This window comes from Anthonomus grandis, chromosome 5, assembly GCF_022605725.1.
Source record: "Anthonomus grandis grandis chromosome 5, icAntGran1.3, whole genome shotgun sequence".
NCBI classification, from domain to species: Eukaryota; Metazoa; Arthropoda; class Insecta; order Coleoptera; family Curculionidae; genus Anthonomus; species Anthonomus grandis.
The window spans coordinates 36,280,685-36,301,715 of NC_065550.1; the positions used below are offsets into that span (position 1 = coordinate 36,280,685).

At 32.0% G+C, this 21,031-nt stretch overlaps 2 protein-coding genes across 2 annotated transcripts in view; one reads left to right on the top strand and one right to left on the bottom strand.

The window, feature by feature from the left end:
• The window catches only part of LOC126736223 (putative epidermal cell surface receptor), a 78,220-nt gene extending 76,440 nt beyond the window's left edge, over positions 1-1,780 (bottom strand). Inside the window, exon 1 of the mRNA XM_050440480.1 lies at positions 1,632-1,780. The gene's annotated coding sequence lies outside the window, so the exon portion shown is untranslated. The remainder of the gene's footprint in view (positions 1-1,631) is intronic.
• Positions 1-21,031, top strand: part of LOC126736222 (kielin/chordin-like protein) — an 82,492-nt gene that overhangs the window by 23,321 nt on the left and 38,140 nt on the right. Inside the window, exons 3-5 of the mRNA XM_050440478.1 lie at positions 9,090-9,239; positions 15,346-15,558; positions 15,980-16,165. Coding sequence (XP_050296435.1) covers positions 9,090-9,239; positions 15,346-15,558; positions 15,980-16,165 — 549 coding nt within the window. The remainder of the gene's footprint in view (positions 1-9,089; positions 9,240-15,345; positions 15,559-15,979; positions 16,166-21,031) is intronic.

Sequence of the window (21,031 nt, forward strand, 5' to 3'; positions counted from 1 at the left end):
CCAAATCGTACTACGACAGCGTGAACGGAACTTAAGGAATCGTCCAGAGTCACCAAGAGCTTTAATAAATACGGTTAATATAATTTTTCAGTTGTTACAACCTTACTCGAATTTAACCTGATATGGCTAATATAATCATAAAAAAAGCAGAATAAATAGGCCTGGCTATGAGGTAAAAACTAACCGGTAAAAGCAAATAAGGATATTTCAGTTGGGTCTTTTTACACCAATAACCGTAACCGAAACCGATACTTAAAACATAACAGAACGAGGAAAGAAGATAAGAAGCCGGATCGACCAGTAGGTCAGTGAGTCACTCATACTCACGGCGATCTCTTACCCAGGAAGTCGTGATTTCTCAGGCGTTAATCGCTCTCGTTTTAGGCTTATTTGCATTTTTTTTTTAATTGAATAAAAGTGGTGAATTTATACGAACAATTGAATACAATCACAGGCAAAGTTGCCTAAAAAAATTTATTTATATATTAGGGAGGTCCTTCAACTTTATAGTAAGTATAAATTACAAAAAAAAACATCATTAAAATCGCCCGCCGAATGATTAAACCGTTAAATTGCATTTTTAAGCCGAATTAGCAACAAGGCGCAATATCCTCTTTTAACCGGAAATTAATGTTACATTAAAGCTATCCGGCAAACGATTTTTACCACTTTCAAGGTTAACATTCCAAAGGAAAAAATCGTAGAGAAACTTATGCAAAAATGTATCAATAAACAATTGACACCTGCTGTTACGGCCTCGTTTCTCTATGATAACACCAATAAATAAATAAATAAATAAGCATTTGTCGTCCTTGTTTTTTTTTTCTAATGGATGTTTGTGGTTTCGTCACGGTCACTTCAGATAACAAATGACAAAGAAGAAAAATTGAGTCATTTGTGTAATTTTTTTTTTTAAAGTTAAATCGGGATACAGTGGGTCTAAAACATCCTGTATATGTGAGTTAAGTTGTTTGTACTGTCCCCTTTTAGTTGAGGGTTTTTTCGAACTGGATCTATAAAAGCTGGAATGTGGATAAACTTCTGAAACTTCTACTATAACTGTCTTTGATATATGGATCATCTTACTTTTTGAGAGACCACAATTTTTGTAGTTTAATAGTATCAAATACATCATAGCAAATCCACTGGTTGTCTTCATTAACGACTACATGATTACATCAAGAAAGGACATAAGACCAGTTCATTTCATTTTAGTTGAATCAATTCCTGGATGCAGTATATTGACCATGCCTCAATTTTCTTATAATATGAGACTTTGACTATTTATGAGTAGCAAGGTATCAGATAACTATATTTAGTACGGAAGGATGTGCATTTAAATATACTGATAATGATTAAAATAATGGGAAAAACATAAGGTAAAACATTGCTCAGTGATAAATTTCACCTTTGTAATTTAACAGGTATAAATAGTTCAATAAAAGCACTGGTCTACAAACACTTTTTTTATCACAAGTAAGAAGAAATGGGTCCGGTAAAGTTAAAGGGAAGTCTAAAAACCGAGTTATTTTTGAAAATGTTTACATAGAACGTTGAATTTGAACATTTTATTGATAAAAAAGAGAGGATGAAGTAAAAAAATGCAAAATTTGAAAGGATTTTCTACTTACGTATAATTCACAATTACACCCGGCTCAACTACGCTCTATTTGCGACTATAGCCATCACGTTGATCATTTTATATGCTATTAATTTAAATTTAAAGCCTTGCCCTTAAGTAAATCACTTCTTTAGGTCATAAACACAAACTTCCACACGCAAATCAGGAATATCAAATATGTAAAATTTTATACAAATATATATAAAAAAATTTTATAAATACGGTTAATTCATACATAAAAAAAGACTGTCAAATGTCAATTACGTCAACAAATATTATTTTATTATTTATTAGGAGTGGCTGCTGTACTAGTACGATTATCGTAGTTTTCTGTCGTGTCTCATTATAATATCTTAGTATTTGTTTATTTATATAATCATAATATATGATTTATAAATAAACAAACCCGTTTTCATATGGGACTGTGTGGTTGGAGCTAACCAGTGGGTTAGGTAGTCGTTTGAGTCATATTTAGGAAATGGGAATTATAGCTAGAATTATATTTAGTTTGTGCCGTTGTATACACATCCACACGGGGCGCTAGCCCGTAGATCTTAGATTATAGTTTTGGATATAAGTTCTTATGGTTGCGCTTAGTTATTTATATCCATGTTTTATTAATAAAGATATTTATTGTTTTGGCTATAAGTTAATTTACATTAAACCTCATCCGTTAATATCTACCTAAGCATTATTATTTACCTATTAATAATTAAATATCTTAAATTGTTTTTTTTTCAAAATGTATACTTTCGTAATGTTAAATCTAACTATCTTATGCCTTTATTATCTAAAATTGAGTCCACAGCCAAGCCATCCAATTAAAAAGTGTTTCAGACAAAATCGAAAAATACTACTGGGGACCTAGTGATAAGTGAAGCCACTCCCATTTTTGTCAATAAGGTTATTGTTTTATTTTTCGTGTGTGTAAATTACAAAATATGTAGGTAATTATAGGGGTACAAAGCGATAAAAAATGCTATAAATTTACAATTTTAGCACCCAAAAAGTTCCAAAATTGCCCCAATATATATATTTTTCAATTATAGCAAAATCAAGAGCTAAAAAACTGTGTGCAAGCCGGCAATAGTTACTTATTTAATGTATGTAGAAAAATCTTCATAATTTCCAGAGTTTTGTATTTTTTCCAATCATTCTCACTTATTTATCAATATTTTGACCATTCTATGTAAAAATTTTCAAAAAAAAATTGATTTGTAGACGCCCTTTTAAGCGAACCCCCTCTTGAGACATAAAACTTAAAGATTCTCAAAGGTAGCCCTTAACTTTACATGACTATTTAGCATGACGAACTCCCTTAGTTTCAGAGATATGAGCACTTTGTCCCTAGGAATCACGGTTTTTTTTTTAATATATTTTTTTTTAACTCTTAGGACTGATATCTCTATTTTTAACAGTTTTTGGAGAAAATCCTGAAATAGGTGTCTAATGAATTTATTATAAGAAACCGTGTTTCAAATTTTTTATCTCTAACTCCCTTAGTTTCAGAGATATGAGCACTTTGTCCATAGGAATCACGATTTTTTTTAAAATATATTTTTTTTAACTCTTAGGACTGATATCTCTATTTTTAACAGTTTTTGGGGAAAATCCTGAAATAGGTGTCTAATGAATTTATTATAAGAAACCGTGTTTCAAATTTCACATCTCTAACTCTCTTAGTTTCAGAGATATGAGCACTTTGTCCCTAGGAATCACGTTTTTTTTTAAAATAATTTTTTTTTCAACTCTCAGGACTGATATCTCCATTTTTAACAGTTTTTGGGGAAAATCCTGAAATAGGTGTCTAATGAATTTATTATAAGAAACCGTGTTTCAAATTTTACATCTCTAACTCTCTTAGTTTCAGAGATATGAACACTTTGTCCATAGGAATCACGATTTTTTTTTAAATATATTTTTTTTTTAACTCTTAGGACTGATATCTCTATTTTTAACAGTTTTTGGGGAAAATCCTGAAATAGATGTTCAATGAATTTATTATAAGAAACCGTGTTTGAAATTTCACATCTCTAACTCCCTTAGTTTCAGAGATATGAGCACTTTGTCCCTAGGAATCACGTTTTTTTTTAAAATATATTTTTTTTAACTCTTTGGACTGATATCTCTACTTTTAACAGTTTTTGGGGAAAATCCTGAAATAGGTGTCTAATGAATTTATTATAAGAAACCGTGTTTCAAATTTCACATCTCTAACTCCCTTAGTTTCAGAGATATGAGCACTTTGTCCCTAGGAATCACGTTTTTTTTTAAAATATATTTTTTTTAACTCTTAGGACTGATATCTCTATTTTTAACAGTTTTTGGGGAAAATCCTGAAATAGGTGTCTAATGAATTTATTATAAGAAACCGTGTTTCAAATTTCACATCTCTAACTCTCTTAGTTTCAGAGATATGAGCACTTTGTCCCTAGGAATCACGTTTTTTTTTAAAATAATTTTTTTTTCAACTCTCAGGACTGATATCTCCATTTTTAACAGTTTTTGGGGAAAATCCTAAAATAGGTGTCTAATGAATTTATTATAAGAAACCGTGTTTCAAATTTTACATCTCTAACTCTCTTAGTTTCAGAGATATGAACACTTTGTCCATAGGAATCACGATTTTTTTTTAAATATATTTTTTTTTTAACTCTTAGGACTGATATCTCTATTTTTAACAGTTTTTGGGGAAAATCCTGAAATAGATGTTCAATGAATTTATTATAAGAAACCGTGTTTGAAATTTCACATCTCTAACTCCCTTAGTTTCAGAGATATGAGCACTTTGTCCCTAGGAATCACGTTTTTTTTTAAAATATATTTTTTTTAACTCTTTGGACTGATATCTCTACTTTTAACAGTTTTTGGGGAAAATCCTGAAATAGGTGTCTAATGAATTTATTATAAGAAACCGTGTTTCAAATTTCACATCTCTAACTTCTTTAGTTTCAGAGATATGAGCACTTTGTCCCTAGGAATCACGATTTTTTTTAAAATAATTATTTTTTTTAACTTTTAGGACTGATATCTCTATTTTTAACAGTTTTTGGGGAAAATCCTAAAAAAGGTGTCTAATGAATTTATTATAAGAAACCGTGTTTCAAATTTCACATCTCTAACTCCCTTAGTTTCAGAGATATGAGCACTTTGTCCATAGGAATCACGTTTTTTTTTAAAATATATTTTTTTTTAACTCTTAGGACTGATATCTCTATTTTTAACAGTTTTTGGAAAAAATCCTGAAATAGGTGACTAATAAATTTATTATAAGAAACCGTGTTTCAAATTTCACATCTCTAACTCTGTTAGTTTTAGAGATATGAGCACTTTGTCCCTAGGAATCACAATTTTTTTTTAAATATATTTTTTTTTTAACTCTTAGGACTGATATCTCTATTTTTAACAGTTTTTGGGGAAAATCCTAAAAAAGGTGTCTAATGAATTTATTATAAGAAACCGTGTTTGAAATTTCACATCTCTAACTCTCTTAGTTTCAGAGATATGAGCACTTTGTCCCTAGGAATCACGATTTTTTTTAAAATATATTTTTTTTTAACTCTTAGGACTGATATCTCTATTTTTAACAGTTTTTGGAAAAAATCCTGAAATAGGTGTCTAATGAATTTATTATAAGAAACCGTGTTTCAAATTTCACATCTCTAACTCCCTTAGTTTCAGAGATATGAGCACTTTGTCCCTAGGAATCACGATTTTTTTTTAAATAATTATTTTTTTTAACTCTTAGGACTGATATCTCTATTTTTAACAGTTTTTGGGGAAAATCCTGAAAAAGGTGTCTAATGAATTTATTATAAGAAACCGTGTTTGAAATTTCACATCTCTAACTCTCTTAGTTTCAGAGATATGAGCACTTTGTCCCTAGGAATCACGATTTTTTTTTAAATATATTTTTTTTTAACTCTTAGGACTGATATCTCTATTTTTAACAGTTTTTGGAAAAAATCCTGAAATAGGTGTCTAATGAATTTATTATAAGAAACCGTGTTTCAAATTTCACACCTCTAACTCCCTTAGTTTCAGAGATATGAGCACTTTGTCCCTAGAAATCACGATTTTTTTTAAAATAATTATTTTTTTTAACTCTTAGGACTGATATCTCTATTTTTAACAGTTTTTGGGGAAAATCCTGAAAAAGGTGTCTAATGAATTTATTATAAGAAACCGTGTTTGAAATTTCACATCTCTAACTCTCTTAGTTTCAGAGATATGAGCACTTTGTCCCTAGGAATCACGATTTTTTTTAAAATATATTTTTTTTTAACTCTTAGGACTGATATCTCTATTTTTAACAGTTTTTGGAAAAAATCCTGAAATAGGTGTCTAATGAATTTATTATAAGAAACCGTGTTTCAAATTTCACATCTCTAACTCCCTTAGTTTCAGAGATATGAGCACTTGGTCCCTAGGAATCACGATTTTTTTTTAAATATATTTTTTTTTTAACTCTTAGGACTGATATCTCTATTTTTAACAGTTTTTGGGGAAAATCCAGAAAAAGGTGTCTAATGAATTTATTATAAGAAACCGTGTTTCAAATTTCACATCTCTAACTTCTTTAGTTTCAGAGATATGAGCACTTTGTCCCTAGGAATCACGATTTTTTTTAAAATAATTATTTTTTTTAACTCTTAGGACTGATATCTCTATTTTTAACAGTTTTTGGGGAAAATCCTAAAAAAGGTGTCTAATGAATTTATTATAAGAAACTGTGTTTCAAATTTCACATCTCTAACTCCCTTAGTTTCAGAGATATGAGCACTTTGTCCCTAGAAATCACGATTTTTTTTTTAATATTTTTTTTTCAACTCTCAGGACTGATATCTCCATTTTTAACAGTTTTTGGGGAAAATCCTGAAATAGGTGTCTAATGAATTTATTATAAGAAACCGTGTTTCAAATTTCACACCTCTAACTCCCTTAGTTTCAGAGATATGAGCACTTTGTCCCTAGAAATCACGATTTTTTTTAAAATAATTATTTTTTTTAACTCTTAGGACTGATATCTCTATTTTTAACAGTTTTTGGGGAAAATCCTGAAAAAGGTGTCTAATGAATTTATTATAAGAAACCGTGTTTCAAATTTCACATCTCTAACTCTCTTAGTTTCAGAGATATGAGCACTTTGTCCCTAGGAATCACGATTTTTTTTTAAATAATTTTTTTTTCAACTCTCAGGACTGATATCTCTATTTTTAACAGTTTTTGGGAAAAATCCTGAAATAGGTGTCCAATGAATTTATTATAAGAAACCGTGTTTCAAATTTCACATCTCTATCTCCCTTAGTTTCAGAGATATGAGCACTTTGTCCATAGGAATCACGATTTTTTTTTAATTATTTTTTTTTTAACTCTTAGGACTGATATCTCTATTTTTAACAGTTTTTGGGGCAAATCCTGAAATAGGTGTCTAATGAATTTATTATAAGAAACCGTGTTTAAAATTTCACATCTCTAACTCTCTTAGTTTCAGAGATATGAGCACTTTGTCCCTAGGAATCACGATTTTTTTTAAAATATATTTTTTTTTAACTCTCAGGACTGATATCTCTCTCTCTGATTTTTAACAGTTTTTGGGGAGAATCCTGAAATAGGTCTTTGAAGTATGAAAAACCGCAAATCATACTTGGGCCATGTGGTGTAGAAATAACTTTTTGTAGGTCAAACTACACGACATGAAACCCGTCTTTCGAAGATTTTTCCTGCTCTGCAAGAAAAATCCGTTTTGCTTTATCTTTTTCTTTGGTGTGTTTTAAGTAGTCATCTTTTACGGAATCAGTTTTTTCAACATCTAGAATATTTTTGTATTTTTCACATTTCAGATACTAAAATTGTCGAACTCATTTATTTGATCTTCATTCATTTTGTGCTTGGGCGTATGTTTTCCTCTATGGTCCCTATTTTCTTTTAGTTTTCCTTGAGAGTTTCTTCCTTCCTATTAAATAATTGCTGCTAGAGGTAGATTCGGCACTAGATTGGTTACTGTCATCAGAAAAAGACATGCTAGTAGAAGATAATACATCAGAGTCACAAGGACTGTTGTTTTCGGTTGATGGTCCTGCTGCATCCTTTTTTTTTCTTGATTATTTTCATCTTCCGGTATCTTGTCACTAAATTGCTCTGGATACAATACATCTTCATCGTTTGAGTCCGAATAGTCTACTAAACGTGATCTTACACTACTACAAGTTTTAGTCACAGTTTTGTCAGTTTCAAGTAAAACATCAGTCTCACATTTTTCAGTCTTATCGGAAATACATTGTAACGAAGTAAAAGAAATATCTTGGTCACCTAAGATATAGTTAACAATATTGACAGGACCTTCTCCTTGTTCCCCAAAGAGAATGTCATGTTGCAAAGCTTCATTAAATATGATAATATTGGTTCTTGTATCATCTAAAGCCTTATTTGGTGATTCTGGTGCAATAACTACTTGTTCTTGCGCCATTTTAACCATTTTTCGACTTCGAGACATCTGAAAAAAAAACTTATTATTATAACATAGGGGGGTTATTATTATTGTTTTTTTTGTTAAATAACACAAAAAACTATACTGTATAAAAGTCTTTTAAAAAATCTTTTATGACACAAGTGTAACTAAATAAAAATTATTTATTTTTTATAGCTACTTTGATTTGAAAACAATCATAACAGTTTTTTATTTAAATTAAGTATATTTTTTAATACTTTAAATTATAACTAATAATAATTATTATACACAATAGTACTATTATTTTTTTATTACTAAATTTTGGTTTCTTCACTTAATTTTTAAGTTAAATTATGTACCTATTTTTTGCACAACATTAGCGTGCATTATGTAATTATTAAAATTAATATTGCATTAATTAAAATAAGCAACGGAAGTTTAACTTTTGTAGCAGATAGACTAATCTAAACTTTGTCTTACTTGCTTAAGGGAGAATGGCGGTGAAGCCTTTTAAAAATTGTAGTTTCAAAAGGCGTAACCGCCAAAAACACAATTAAGGGCTTTTTTACCTATATTAAAAACAAATGTTCATTTCAATATGACAATTCACCTTATAACGTTAAATCCAATCAAAATAACACATAAATACTAATTATTTATACTTACCATGGTATAAAATTTGCACCGGGCGTAAGAGCACCTTTCACCGTGGGAGTTAAACGATCACTAATGGAAATGGAAAATCTACATAAAGTGGCGCTTACAAATCTTTAGGGTCAAATTAGAGCGAATATAATTTTTTGTCGCTTGCGTTCAATACACCAAAAGACGAGTCGTTTAAAGAGGAATTCGTTTCAATTAAAATCTCAATTTTGATTTTTTGGCCACCCTCACCATTCCCATTAATCATCTTTGCTTTTTTGAATCATGTTTGATGGGTCACAAAAACCAGATAAAATATAATAAGTAAAATTGGTCACATCTTACACTATATGAAAATGTCCTTTTCTTTTGTAGATCTGGGCCTGGAAACCCACTCGAAATGCCCGATGTTGACCGAATGCCCTTTTAGGGCCGAACCTTGCCAGGAGGACGACGATTGCTCTCCAGATGCCGTTTGTTGTAAAAGTCCCTGCGGGAAGGTCTGCACCAAACAGCTATTTACCGGTAAGTTACCCAAAAAAAAAATGTTCAGAAAATCAACGGTTTTTGAGATTTTTATAGGGCATAAAAATGGTTGTTTTTTGAGCCTCTTATATTGTGATTCGCCTTGAATTGTAAAAGCCTTGACTCTCTCGTTTGTTCTATCCATATAAAAGTATGTCAAATTTCACTAAAGAAAACCTCAACAACACCAACCTAAGAGGCTCTCGAGAGCGGCCGTATATTGTTCTAAAAATAGGACAAATCGGGCATAAATTACTCATTGTTTAGCTCATATATATAAATAATAAATGTAACCTAATAAAAAATGCATTAGATGAATATAATAATAATAATGTCACGTTTCTAATGCATACATATATAGATTGAATATGATACACCTTTGTCTTGTAAGGCTTTAAATTATACATGAAATTTCATATATTATGGGTTTAATATTGTAATTGCGTCAATTTCTCTTTTGGAGACAGTTAATTGTAAAAATAACTTAGGGGTGAATTTTAAGCAAAAAGTCATATTTTAGGGTATATCAAAGGTGAATACTTTCCCAATGATCTGTGGTCAAATATATGAATTTTTTTAAGGAAAAAAAAAATTTATATGCATCAAAAAAGGAAATTATTGTTTCATTCATGTAGGTGCAATAGGCGCCGAGATATGGCTGTTTGAACATAATTTTTTTGACTGAAACCCAAAAAAAATGAGTTTTTGGAGATTTTTTGCAATTTTGAGTTTATCATTCGACTTTCTGGACAAATTTAGCGAAAATAAGAGGCCAGTGAACTGGTTCAAAGATGGTTTTCCTGAACAGGAAGGTACTACTTCTGGACTTATTAAATTTTTTTTCCAGGTCATTAGCAGATGCTGATTTAGAAGTTTTCGTTGGCTTCAACCATTGAATTCTGCAGCGTTTTTGCCAGATTGGCTTTATAGATATTTTTTAAACTCCAATGCGATTTTTTTTTTTAAGTTTTCTACATTTAAAATTTCAGTTATTCTAAGGTGACTCCTTGGCTTTCTTGGACCCAGGAGTAATTCTTTTCTAAATCCGAAATTTTGAAATTTCCTTCCAGGTTCTGGGAGCTGACTGTTACGAATTTACAAGTCGAAGCAATAAAAATTAAAAAAAAAACCTTGCTATACATAGCCAACGCATATATTCCTCCTAGAATTAAATTATAAGAAAAAATATTAGAATGCATTTTCAAAAAATTCCAAATTCTAAAGCTATTTTAGGAGAGTTTAATGGCAACCCATGTGGGGTAGTAGCATAGGTAGATTCATCAATAATCCTGAATGTTTGAAGAGAAATAAGATTGATTCCGCCCCAAACAACACTATTATCCCCTGGCACCCAAAGTCAAATGGCAAACTTTAGAAGACGGTAGTAACCACTTTTCTATCCAGATAGATAAGATTTATCCAGATTTATAAGTTTTTCCGAAAGCCTTAGAATATCTTACTAGAAAATGCAGTTTTTGTTAACAACCATTAAATTCCTCATTTCTGCTGGTTTTTTAGAAAATTGTAAAAATTTCAGCATTATCTCTATACTGGCCTTCCAGATATTTTCTGAACCTTTGCGAGATTTTTACACAATTTTTTACATTCGGAAATTTACTTGTTTCAAGGTTATTTATCGAAGTTTGCTAGACACCTCAGAATTCTTGTCTACTTTTTCTACATTACAAAGTTTCTCCTATTCCAAGGTAGTTTTCTTGTACACGAGACTCTCTATTTTCTAATCTAGAATTTTCAAAACTTCCTTCCAAGTTTCTGAAAGAGATTTTCTTAGAGTTTTCTTTTTTTTTTCCAAATTCTGGATTTTTTTTTAATACCCAAGTGCCTGAAACAATAAAATATTTTCCTTCTTCCAGGCATTTACCTTAGAGGTAACAGCAATGTCAGTTCAGTGGCTGATGAGCTGAAAAGCTTCATAACGACCATCTGAAATAATATAAAAGCCAAAGGCAACTTTAAGAACTTCGTTAAAAATGTACAGTGCTCAGATTTTTTTTTCTGTCAATTGATTTATTTGAAGTAAAAAAGTTAATCGATATCATAAGTCCGATGCAGGATGGCTTTTTAGAAGATGCTATTTTTTTAAATTTTAAAAAGACTTTTCTTAAAGATGCATGACCGCAAAATATCTGCGACTGTATTTTGTGATTTTACAAAGGTTTTTGATTGTGTCGATCCTGGAGTACTGTTGCAAACAAACTAGAGGTATATGGGTTTAAAGGAGGCAATTTAAAATGGTTTTGAGTCCTATATGATTAATAGAAGCCTGAAGAAAAATTGAATATGATGACTTATAAAAGGTTAAAGTGATTTTATAAGGCTGGATCTTTCACTTCTGGAAGTGCCTGGAAAAATGAAATATTGTCCCTCTTCCACGTATTTGAAGTATGTAGTGTATAAAGCTGAAATCTTTTTTTAAATAAAAATTAACTCAAGTGCCTGGAAGAATTAAATATTTAGCTGCTTCCAGGCACTTGAAGGCATTTGAAAAGGTTGGCTATTAAAAAAAAAAATAAAAACCAACTCAAGTTCCTGGAAAAATTAAATGAGACGTCACTCAACTGATTGACTTCCAAAACTAAAAAAATGGCTTTTTCAAATGTAAATTTTACCCTTCGTTTTTTTTTGACAAAATTAACCTGAAATTAGGAATCACTCGACTAGGTTATCTCTACATTTAAAACAGTTGGCTTTTTTGAGAGATTTTTTGAAAGTTTGAATTTTACCATTCGATTTTATTGGAAAAATGAGGGGTCACTTGACTAATCCCTTAGCATGATTTTCTTGGTCTACTATTTAGAGTAAAAACATCGCACAAATAGGGACTGTAACGATTTTCGAATAGTAACAATTGGCATAGTGACCGAAACCTCGTTGATTACATCAATCAAAGCCTGTTTGTTTGGAAATTAATCGTGGTACGGATTTAACGCTCCACCAAGATCTCAATAGGATTTAAGTCCGGTGATTGTGCTGGCTATTGGAGGGCCTGGATATTGTTCTCCTGAACAAGACAAGCTATATGATTCGGGTCAATCAATCTGTCAATCAACCCCATAAAAACACACTAACCTATACGCGCTTTATTGTTAGTATTGTGCACATAGGTTTTTACCTGGCATTAACTGAAGCCTATCACAACTAATTGCATCGGAATTGAAAATTGTAGGTATATCGAGTTTCATTGCTAAATAATAATATTTCTTCCAATCTTAACGTTTCATCTCCGCTAATACCAATTTCATTTTTAACAATTAAATAAGTTCAAATTTTTGTCCGATAGTGTATACAGGGTGTCATTGAAATGGTGTAAAAAAATTCGGAGGGTGATAGTACTCCTAAAAATTTTAAAAAAAGTTCCTATAACTATAGGGCGGAAAATGCATATTAAGGGAGTTAGGGGCACTGAAAGGGTAAATTTAAAAAACGGTTTTTTGAAATTGTAGGCTTAAAAAACGAGATAAAATTTCGAAAAAAAATCCTCTGCCATAAATTTTGACCCAAAATCAAATGGTGATACTGAAAAATAATTTGGACAATCGGAAAGGGTAGTTTTTGCAAGGGTAGGGGGTTAATTCGTGAATAACTTTTTTTAGGTTATTTTCTTCGCAACGTGGGTTCATTTTTTAAAAGCTACATACTTTTTCCTACAAAAAAGGTACTCTTGTTGCACATCGCCCAGAACGATGGTTTTCGAGAAAATTGAAGGCAAAAAGTTTGCTCTGATGGGCTGCTAACTGGTTAAACAACATAAACTTATGAAAGTTATGGGGTTTCAAAAGTAAACAAGTAGTTATTAAATAATTAATTGAAAAATCTAAATTTCATGATTTTTAAAACATCGTATTGCTTTAAAAAAACGAAATAAACCAATTACCAAAATTCCTTATTAAATGCATACTTATTTGATTCATTAGCCTAGTTTACACCGCGAGTACCAAATATTCAATACGCGGACCCAATCCCCTATTCTCAAACTCAACGTGCGCGAGTTGACAAGTTTACACGTAAATTATTCCAAATTGTGACTTAATAGGTTTGAGAATATGTAGAGGTTTTAGTCCGCGTACTGAATATTTGGTACTCGCGGGGTAAACGTAGCTATTGAAGGTATGCGGTCTTATCACTTTATTTATTTTGCATGTACGCAAAAGAAATGTTCTGTTTCATAAATATTTTTGTCAGTTGATTGTTGTTGAAGTGTGCGTAAACGTAAAATTTCACAAATTATGGAATACCCTGTGTGTGAACTGGCAGATATGCATTTTATTTATGGAAGAGCAAACGGAAACGGTCTTTTGGCTAAGCGCTTGTATGTCCAAAAATATCCAAATCGCAGGGCACCTTCTTACCGGATATTTGCGAGAATTCATCAGCGCCTAAGAGACACAGGTTCATTTGGACATAGAAACCAAGACCGTGGCCGTAACTTGATGGTACGTACACCTGATGTTGAGGAGCGCATTTTAGCACATGTAGAGGAAGATCCGGGGATATCTGTAAGGAGAATTGCAGCGCGGGAAAACGTGAGTCGCCATTCTGTGTGGATGACTCTTAAGACTCAACTCCTGCATCCGTATCACATCCAAAGGGTACAAGCTCTTGCTCCGGCAGACTATCCCGCTCGAGTCATCTTCTGTCGTTGGTTATTAAGAAAACAGGTACAAGAACCCCTTTTTTTGGCAAATATTTTATGCACGGATGAAGCTGGGTTTACAAGAAATGGAATTTTCAATTACCATAATACACATCACTGGTCCGATGAGAACCCTCATGCTGTTGTGGAAAGTCGACACCAAATTCGATTCTCAGTTAATGTTTGGGCGGGAATTCTTGGCGATAGACCTAGTGGACCATTTTTTCTACCCCCGAGGTTAATTTGACACCTTTTGAAAAGTCGCTTGTTATTTATAATAATAAACATTTTAGGCTAAATGGTCAAAGTTACCTTAATTTTCTAATACATGATCTACCAGCACTTTTGGAGGAAGTTCCCATAGCACAGAAGCAGATCACGTATTTTATGCATGATGGTGCACCAGCTCATTTTCCGCTAGCGGTGAGGAATCATTTAAACCAAGTTTTTGAGAGGCGTTGGATAGGACGTGGTGGTCCACAAGCTTGGCCAGCAAGATCACCAGATCTTAATCCATTAGATTTCTACTTCTGGGGCCACTTGAAAACTTTGGTTTACTCAGTGCCGATTAATACTGAAGAGCAACTACGTCAACGCATTATCGACTGTTCCAATCAAATTCGTACAACCCCAGGGATATTCCACAGGGTACGCAGATCATGGAGAAGAAGAGCAGATGTCTGCATTGAAATGAATGGTGGTCACTTTGAACATTTACTATGAATGAATTAAGAAATGCATTATTTTAATAAGGAATTTTGGTAATTGGTTTATTTCGTTTTTTAAAGCAATAAGATGTTTTAAAAATCATAAAATTTAGATTTTTCAATTAATTATTTAATAACTACGTGTTTACTTTTGAAACCCCATAACTTTCATAGGTTTATGTTGTTTAACCAGTTAGCAACCCATCAGAGCAAACTTTTTGCCTTCAATTTTCTCGAAAACCATCGTTCTGGGCGATGTGCAACAAGAGTACCTTTTTTGTAGGAAAAAGTATGTAGTTTTTAAAAAATGAACCCACGTTGCGAAGAAAATAACCTAAAAAAAGTTATTCACGAATTAACCCCCTACCCTTGCAAAAACTACCCTTTCCGATTTTCCAAATTATTTTTCAGTATCACCATTTGATTTTGGGTCAAAATTTATGGCAGAGGATTTTTTTTCGAAATTTTATCTCGTTTTTTAAGCCTACAATTTCAAAAAACCGTTTTTTAAATTTACCCTTTCAGTGCCCCTAACTCCCTTAATATGCATTTTCCGCCCTATAGTTATAGGAACTTTTTTTAAAATTTTTAGGAGTACTATCACCCCCCGAATTTTTTGACACCATTTCAATGACACCCTGTATATCAATTACGATAAAATGAACTTAATGCCAGTCTTTCTAAAAAATTCTAAGAATCCACATTCTAGTCTAGTATAGAAAAACAAAGAAAATTCTTATTCCAGGTTGTCAAACGCTTCGGATGGCCGCATCCAGACGCGCGAAATCGTTGGGTGTGGAACCGAAATCGGTCCGGATGCCCCGTTGCAATAAACAGGGGGGATTCGAGGAGATCCAGTGCGACAACGAGATCGTCAGCTCGTGCTGGTGCGTGGATGAAACTGGATTCGAAATAGCCGGCACCAGAGCACCGGCTGCCAGTTTGGTTAATTGTACAGGTGGGTACATAATATGGCAAACAGCATCAAAAGTTGATTAAGCGATTACACCTAAATGAAATCCTATTTTATTCCTTTTCCAAATTTCTTCCTTCTTTAGCTAATATAGAAGTGGTGTAATCAGATAAACCTTCAGTTTAGAGCATGTATTTTTCCTGCATTTTGGAATCACTTCTTATCCCAGACTTTTGAAATAATTTTAAATTTCTTCCAGGCATTTGAGATCATTGAAAAAAAAACATTTTTTTTTTTAATTCAGGTTTATTGGAGATTTTTCTATTTTTTTGGACAAAACTAACCAGAAATAAGATGCCATTCAGCTAATTTAATCTTATCCAATATTGATGCCAAATTGAAATTTTCTCAATATTCTTTTAAAATTAATATTCAACCAATATTTTTTTTTTTTGGTTTGTTTCAGCACCTAAACCGTGCGCAGACGCGACTTGTCGCATGTTCTGCCCCCACGGGTTCGCTTTAACCAAAGACGGTTGTCCCACGTGTAGATGCAGGGACCCCTGTGACGACATCAAGTGTCCCAACGCCCTCGAGTGTCATTTAGAGGAGTTGGCTTGTGCGGACCCTCCCTGTCCCCCCGTGCCCACTTGTAAGTACGGAACAATTTTTTCTAACCTAAAAACTCACTTTAGAGCCAAGATTACATCAACCATCTCTCACATGTATGTATGTACTTGAACTTAATAAATACCGTTAATGATTGTTCGTTAATTGTCTCGTGGCCTTTGAAAATGTGCATCTTAAATGTGTTAATTGTTATTGACTTCGACCATGTTATGTTAACAGATGATGTTCTTTAATTAATGTACTACTATATGGAAGAATTTAAAAAAAAATATTAATAAATGAAAAGGTCATCAAGAATGTTCCCACCTGATAGATCATATTCGTGACATTTTTTCTATGATAATCATCGCATTCTATAAGTGGGTGCAGCTGAAATCGTTCGGTTGGAGGAAGAATACGAAGGAAAATGTGAAGGACAGTGATGGTGCGCGGTTAGAACGTATAAAGAAAAATGGGTTGTTGTTATTGATAAATATCGTTTTGGGTTATTTATTGGATAAAAGGTCAAGGATTCTTTTAATTAAAATTTCTTACGATCTGAAGGCATTAGGTTGAATTATTTAAGGAAAAATTTCTTAGTGCGACTCTGTTGACATCTGATGAAAAGTGACAAGTGACAGTTAATGTGTCACTTGTTCGTTGGGGATCCTTGGAATCCAACAGGATCAGATTGATATTTTGTTATTAAAAAAATAATAATTGATACGAAATTCAAATAAACAAAATATAATAAGTTTATTTCAAAATTATGAAATCTGTCAGTACTGAGATAAATAATAATTTCTTCCAGGCAATTGGAACAAAAATATTGAATTAATTTTAAAAAATTCTTACGACCTGTTGCGACTCTGTCCCCAACTGTCATTAATATACGTTGACTAAATGACAAGTGACAGTTATTGCGTCACTTGTCATCTGAGTGACGTCTAGAATCCGACAGGATCGGACTAGGACGTTGGCATTTTAATTATTAAAAAAAAGAAAGTGAGGCACATAATCTACGAAACGTAAAAATTTGAGAATTTTATTTTCTATTAATCTTATTATAAAATTATATAAACCGTTGACTAAACTATAATAAATAATTTATTCCAGGAAATTGAAGTAATATATTAACTGCGCCTATAAGAAAAAATTCTTAGTGAGTCCCTGTCCCTCATACTTGACGCTCAAAATGACAAGTAACAGTTAACGTGTTACTTATATGTCACTTGTCATCTGAATGACGTCTAAACTCCTACAGGATTGGACTAAGAGATTGGCATTTTAATTATTTGAAAAAAAATTAAATTTTATAAAAAATTCAAATAAAAAATGTGTGTAATCATAAAATCACAAGAATCAGTGGCTAAACTGAAATAAGTGATTTTTGTCAAGGCAAGTGAGGCAATAAACACATTTTACTATTAAAAAAAAATTAAATTAATGAAGAAACCTTCTTGATACGATCCTGCCTTCAATAATCATTGACACTTTGGCTCAATGACAAGTGACAGTTAACGCGTTGTTAATCTGTCACTTATCAACTTAGTGACCTCTGGAATCTGACAGGACTGGACGAAAATTTTGACGTTTTATTTGTTTTTAGAAAAAAAATGTAATTTATGAAAAATTCTACATAAAAAAGGGAAAATTTCACTTTATATTGACTTCATTATAATAAATAATTTCTTCCAGCCAACTGAATAAGGAAATTAATTAAGTTTTTTAAATAAAAAATATTTCAACTGCCTATAAGGCAAAATTAATTTAAAAAATTGTCTTAGTGCGATCCTGTCCCCAATAGTCACACATATGTCGGTTGAATGACAAGTGACAGTTCACGCGTTGTTTATCTATCACCTGACGTTTCGCATGTCACAGCATCGGACTCTAATTTTGTCATTTGAATAAAAAAATAAATTTAAAATAAAAATTCTATTTACATTAATTCTTTTAATTATAAACATCAGTTAAGCAGTAATAGATCATTTTTTCCAAGCAATTGAGGCAAAAATAATTAAATTAATTTTTCAACGAAAAAAACCTTAGACCGACCCTGCACCCTATTGTCATTCACATGTCGTAGACTTAATTCGACCCTGCCTACGATAATCAAAGACACTTTAGGTCAATGACAAGTGACAGTTAATCTTTTCAGATGCTTTTCATATGTCGCTTGTCATCTGGGTGACGTCTGCGATGCGACAGGATCGGATTAAGATGGACTTTTTTACAATTAAAAAAAAATATAAGAAATTCGAAATAAAAAAATAATCAATCTTAATAGATTAATCGTATTATCATAAAATAATAATAAATAATTTTTTCCAGGCAATTGAATAAAAAAAAAAATTAGACAGAAAAAATATTTCAACTGCCCGTAAGAAAAAATTGAATTAATTGAAAATGCTTCTTAGTGCGACCCTGTCCCCAACTGTCATTCTTACGTTGCCTCAATGACAAGTGACACTTAACGCATCGTTTATCTGTCACCTATAATCTCTGGAATCCGCCAGGATCGGATTAAGATCTTGCCACTTTATTTATTTATTTTTTTAATTAAATTAATACAAAATTTAAAATAAAAAATTAAGAATTTTATTTTATTATTTTAGTTTATTATAAAATTATAAAAACAGCGTCTATAATTATAATAAGTATTTTTTCCAAGCAATTGAAGAAATAAATAAATTTAATTAAAAATATTTATGTATATTTCAAATGCCTGTAAGAAAAAATTAAATTAAGAAAAAATTCTTAGTGCAACCCTGTTCCTCACACTACGTCTCACTGACAAGTGACAGTTACGCCATGTTTATCTGTCACTTGTCACCATCGAATGCAACAGAGTCGGACTAAGTGGTTGGTAATTTAATTATGTAAAAAAAAAAATTAAGCGGGAAAATTTTATTTTATATGAGGCTTATTGTAAATTTAAATAAACCGATAGCTAAGCAGTAGTAAATAAGACAATTAAATTAAATTTTTTTAAAGAAAAAAAAATTCAACTGCCTGTAAATACAAATTGAATTAATTAGAAAAACATTGTTAATGCGACCCTGTCCCCAACAGTCATACACACCTTGACTCAACGACAAGTGACAGTTAACACATTATTTATCTGTCACTTGTCATCTGAGCAACGTCTGGAATGCGACAGGGTCGCACTAAGAACGTAGCATAATTCCTAGAGCCCAACTAATATAATTGGCTATAAGTGTGCCTTTTTAAGATAAAGCTTCATATTATACAAAGATAATAAATATAATTTTTTGCTCCCAATTAATCGCAAATATCAGGTCAAAAATTAAAATCCTTGTGTTCACCACCGCCGATTGCAGTTGCCAATGAAATTCCCTCACAAAACTAGATCTAGTTCATAGAGAAAACGTACAAAACAATAAAAAAAAATCTGACACTAATGCCGCTAATATAATCAGATAAAGTGGCGCGATTTATTGATTTATCGATCGCGTTTATCATAAATTAGCGGCTGTTTTACTCAGTGCTCGGTTATACTTAAGTTGAACTTGGACTAGTAATCTGAATTCGAAGCAGAGCGTTTAGACGAAAATCATTTTTACACCCAGCAGGGAATTTGACGTGGGAAGCGTTACATCTCTATACCCATCCTTTTGGGTGGGCAGATTGGTATGTAGGTATAATTGAACCCAGTTTGACCTTTTTCATATTCAAATATGTATATCGGAACACCCTAGAAAGTAAAATTGCTTGAGAGTAGTAGATCTGATGTCTGATCTACTAATACATGCAGTATACAAGAGCATAAGAATTGGTTAAAAAGCTGCTCTCTGGTTAACAAAAACCCTTAGACATATTCTAAAGGAACGTGACAAAGTGCCAAGAATAATAAATGTCATGAAAATTGGATACATTACAGGGAATATGGTGTTTCGTTGGTATATATCAGACGAGAAAATACTGCATATCTTCAAGGTGCAGTAAAATGCTTGCACTAGAAATCTAAATTCAAAACAGAGCGTTTAGTCAAAAATTATTTTTATACCCAGCAAAGAATTTGACGTGGGAAGCATTGCATCTCCATACCCATCCTTCTGGGTTGGCATGTATAGTTGCACCCAACTCAACCTTTCACATACAAAATTTCATATTTACCATTTCTTAAGTAATACCTACATAGGCGCACACTGGGAAGTAGATAATATTTCTAAGAACATCCTTGCTAGAAGGTGAGTTTTCAGGTCTACAATTGGGTAACTCCAACTCCACTTAATTTATATGCAAAATCTATAAGGCGTGCCAAATTCCCATCTCAATCGTAGGTTATTGGCTCCGTTTAAAGTTCAAGGGCCATTTTAATGAAAAACCTCGATCTCTTATGCAACCTAATCTCTTTCAACCTGTTCCATTGAAAAGTGCATCGCGCGAAACGTGCTTTAGCATCGGATACGGTTAATTACAAAACTGCACCTTAACCAGAAAGCATATATAGTTATTGCTAGATTTCCACTTTATTTCTATTCTAATTGCCGAGAGAAAATTATTTCAAGGTTTAGGTAAAGAAAGTAAAATTTAAAAATCAAAACTATATAAAGAAGTGCGCAATTAATTTTATGGTGCTTAAAGGTGGTCTTTGTCTTCGTTAGGTATGATTTACTCTTGACATTTATTAAATAGACGTTAGGCAAGAATGAGAGCTTTGAAATGCTTGCACCTTATTCCTATATCATCATAGCGCTTTTAAATGGCTTCTGGAAATTGTTTTTACTTTATCAAATATAAAAGAGACGACATCATTTTTATTAACATCCCTCATGATACCTCAGAGTGAGATAGAGACGTAAGCCTTTGCCTGATCGTTTAACGCTTTTAGATTTCATCTTGTCTACATTGGAATATAATATGCAATTAAAAAGAGAGCCAC